The 4,013-nt window shown below is 37.4% G+C and overlaps 1 protein-coding gene across 1 annotated transcript in view; it reads left to right on the forward strand.

Moving 5' to 3' along the window:
• Positions 1 to 4,013, forward strand: part of PRIM2 (primase, DNA, polypeptide 2 (58kDa)) — a gene marked incomplete at both ends in the record, with an annotated part of 60,746 nt that overhangs the window by 56,101 nt on the left and 632 nt on the right. The window contains one exon of the mRNA XM_008945509.1: positions 3,237 to 3,309. Within this exon, the coding sequence (XP_008943757.1) occupies positions 3,237 to 3,309 (73 nt within the window). The remainder of the gene's footprint in view (positions 1 to 3,236; positions 3,310 to 4,013) is intronic.

A 4,013-nucleotide genomic window follows, 5' to 3' on the forward strand; every position in this document is an offset into this window, starting at 1 on the left:
CAAAGATGAAAATGGTTGCATATCACCCAATCAAACTTGTGTAGGACTGTGCCTGTACATGAATTGTAAGGAAAAGCTGAGTTGACTTTGCTTAATCTGGTGAAGAGGAGGCTTAGGGATGATCAAATAGCAGCCTACAACTGTTTGAAGGGCGAACATTGCAGTATTGGAATTCTTGATGGTGCCAGAGGATATAACAAATGACAGTGGTCACATAGAGCAGCTTGGGAGGTTCAGATCAGAGATGAGCAAAAATGCTTCTGCTAGAATGGTAGGTGCAGCAGATTGCCCCGAGATGTGGAATCTTCATTTGTGTGGGTTTTTAGGATGCAGCTAGGAAAAACCACATCTTGCCTGACTTGTGTTGGCAGTAGTCCCGACTGAAGTGGGGTGTGGGTTAACTGGTCTTCCAACATCCTTTATAACCAGTGTTTTGTATGCTTCTGTTAATTCTGTCTTCAAATGATAGTTTATAAGGTTGATACAGAAACAAAGTCATTTGCAAGACTGGATTTTTTAAATGAATAACACAGTCCTCATGCAGACATGATCACCCTCCTTCTCATGCTCATCTCAGAAGAAGAATGCACGGCTTAATGGACAGCTGTCATTTATTGTTCTCAACATCTACAAAGTGCCCTTCATCTCCTTACTAAATCTCATGATACACTGACACATCTGTGAATGATACAGTATTTATCAGAATAGTCCTACAGCTGTTTTTTTTGAAATACATAGATCCCACTCTTGGAAACATTGATATAGCAGAGGTTTCTTCTTGGTCAACAGTGGTGTTGAATATATGTATTGATCTTCAGTTGAGATATATTTAGAAAACTTTTGGTAACTAAGATTTTCGATTTTTAGACAGTTTTTGAGTGATTGAATCAGGCTGAATGATGAGACACAATAATTTATATATGGAGGTAAAATAAAACTTTTTTTTAAGTGAAAAATGAAGATATTGCTGCTTGCATTTCAGTAAACCACCAAAAGAAATTATGAAGAACTATAGGTTTTTATAGTTGAGTAAAAAGCTTGATCTGGATCAGGAAGTAATCTCAGAAGCTGTGTGGAATAACAGAAAGGACGAGTCCAAACTAAGAGCTAAAGCTGGAAGGAAGAAAAGATGAAAAAAGAGAGGGCAATCACAAGCCTAGCTGGTTTGTGTTGGAATGTGCTTTCAAACCAGCAGTAGGAAGCTGAAAGCTATTTGGCAACATTTAATGACATGAAAAAGTGAGGACCATTGTTCATGGAGCAAAAGGATAGTCTCTCTTCTTTTTATGGCTCTTGAGGGTTTTTTTTAATGGAAACTTAGAGAAGATAATGACAATCTGTGGAGAAAGCAACACATTGTTTTCTTGTGATTTAATCAAGGGACCTAGGGAAATCTGTACTATAGAAAATTAGAAGTCCTGGCACCTAAAATGGGTAAACCAAAAAACTCTAGTACCTTGACCTCCTTGGGAGAGGAATCTGACAGCTTAGCTGCCTATGGCCACATGATCAGTGGTGGCCTATTTATGCCAGCTCAGTCTACATATTCTGGATGGATAAAGCATACTCTTTTTTCAGAACACCTTGGAAAGGTCCTATGCCACTTTCTAATATAACAATCATGTTTATTTACCATTTTGAGAATATTTGAGCTTTTGAGAGTCTGAAAAGTGTAATTTCTCCTTTTGGCCCAATATGCCGTATCCAAAGCCCTTGTTTGCTTTATTGCCTGTTGTATTGTCAGCTCTTGATTTTAATTGGGTTCTGCTGTAAGCATTTCTCTTGACCTATTGTGCAGCCCTGCACATATCTTCATTATATATATTAAGGAAGTCTATATATTTAGAAGTAAAGGGTGGGCTTTAGATGCTTGTATTTAACTGGTTTGAAATTTACAACAATGTCTATGTGATGGTCTCTGCTGCAGTGTATGGTTACCTCAATTTAGTTTAGGTATCCAAAGTAGCTTCATTGCAGGATGAGTAAAAGATGAGAGAACATATGCAAAGTCCTGTGTTATTTTGGCTAGACAACTACTGTCAGGAGTTAGCGTGTGCTTGTATGTCAGTAGTGCAGTAAAGTCATTCCCAGCTTTTTGTTCATACGCTTGGTATTGGTACTGGGTCCTATGTTGTTTAACTTCTCTTTTATGTCCTAGGTGATGGGACATTATGTGCATTCTGAGTGTCAGATGATATAAAACTGGGTGGAGTAGTTTGCACCTGATGGGCGTGCTGCCTTTCAGATGGACTTGGACAGGCTGGAGAAACGGGCTGACAGGAACCTTATGAAGTTCAATGAAGGGAAATACCAAGCCCTGCATCTGGGGATGAATAAACCAATGTACCATTATAGGCTGAGGGCTGAATGGCTGTGAAATGGTTGCAGAAGATGACACTGTAGTTGTGATGGACAACAGGCTGACTATGAGCCACCAGTCTACCCTTGAAGAAAAGAGAGCAAACAGTCTCTTGGGCAGCGTTAGGAAGACCACCCCAGCAGATCGAGGAGATTGATCCTTTCTCTCTACTCAGCACTGGAGAGGCCACATCTGGACAGCTGTGTCCAGTCCTGAGTGCTCCAGTATATATGAGGAGAGGCTGAGATAGCTGAGATTGTTTAGCCTGGAGGAGAGAAATTTCAGGAGGATGTGTGTATTAGTCTGTATACACTGGTGTCTGGAAAGGGGTAGTAAAGAAGACAGAGTTAGACTCTTCTCAGTGGTATCTGGTGATATGCAATGGGCACAAACTGATACATGGGATATTCCACTTAACCGTAAGACAACACTGTTACTTCTAAGGTGGTCAAGCACTGGAACAGGTTTCTCAGAAAGTTTTGGAGTCTCTGTCCTTGGATGTGCTCAAAACCCAGCTTGATGAGATACTAAGCAACCTGTGGTAGTTAACTTTGTTTTGTGCACAGCGTTAGACTGTTTGATCTTCAGAGGTGTCTCTCAGCTTCAACAGTAGCATGATCCTGTGATCTAAATTCTAAATAACCTCTCACCACTACTTTCTGATAAAGGGAGAGAAAGTTTCTTTCCCATGTTGACTCTAATGTGATTTTATAAATCTTAATTAGTTACATAATTGTCAAACACTTTTCTTAGTTTTGCCAGTTATAAAATATTTGCAGCCCTTAATTGGTGAAATAATTTCTTTCTAATTTTGTGAACTTAAAAAAAATTTTTGAACAGTTTTAAATGTTGTTGCACTGTTTGCTTTGTTTTTCAGCCATTCTTATGTTGGCCCAGATTACAGTGTGCAAAAGAACACAGGAAAAATTTCTCTAGAACAGATTGATGCTGTAAGTCATCTGTTTATTGAGTTATATTGTATATTGATAAGTAAGTTTTAAAATTCAAGTACTCTGTGTACAGACAACATATAAAACCTTTATTTTTTCTTTAATTCATGTTTGCTTTATAACTCTTGAGAACTACTTGAATGAAATTGTGCTAAAGTTTAAAATGGAGCAGAATTAACTGAAAATGCACCTAATCAAGATTTGGATGAGCTGTAATGAATTGCTTAAATTCCTGCTTAATTTTGTGTGTTTTCACAAATACCTAACATAATTATAAACAGAGTTTAACAAAATTTTCTTATTTAATAATTTTGCAGCCCACAGTATTTAGTTTATGGTAATTGCATTGTGTTATTATTATTTTGAGTGCTGTTTTTTTGACTTTTAATGTACAGAAGAGTTTTTCAAAACAAAGAAGTAAATAAAATGGGTTGTGAAACCACCCTAATAGTGCAGAGACATTTAAAACCACATTAAAACTTCTTTATCTGAATTTTAGAAATATTTGTGTTTTCAGTGTCCATCTTAACAGTGACAGTGTTCTTTTGGTAGTGAATTTCACGACATGACTGAGCTGTTAAAAATGCAAAGCCCAAGTAAACTTTAATGTTACATTTTTTTTATCTCTGAGATCTTGCTTTATAAGAGATAGTATTCTTCAGGGAAAAAGAAACTGCAGGTCAGTTGTAATGGATTTTATTCCT

The sequence above is a fragment of the Merops nubicus genome, unplaced genomic scaffold (genome assembly GCF_000691845.1).
Source record: "Merops nubicus isolate BGI_N331 unplaced genomic scaffold, ASM69184v1 scaffold2978, whole genome shotgun sequence".
In the NCBI taxonomy this organism is placed as follows: domain Eukaryota; kingdom Metazoa; phylum Chordata; class Aves; order Coraciiformes; family Meropidae; genus Merops; species Merops nubicus.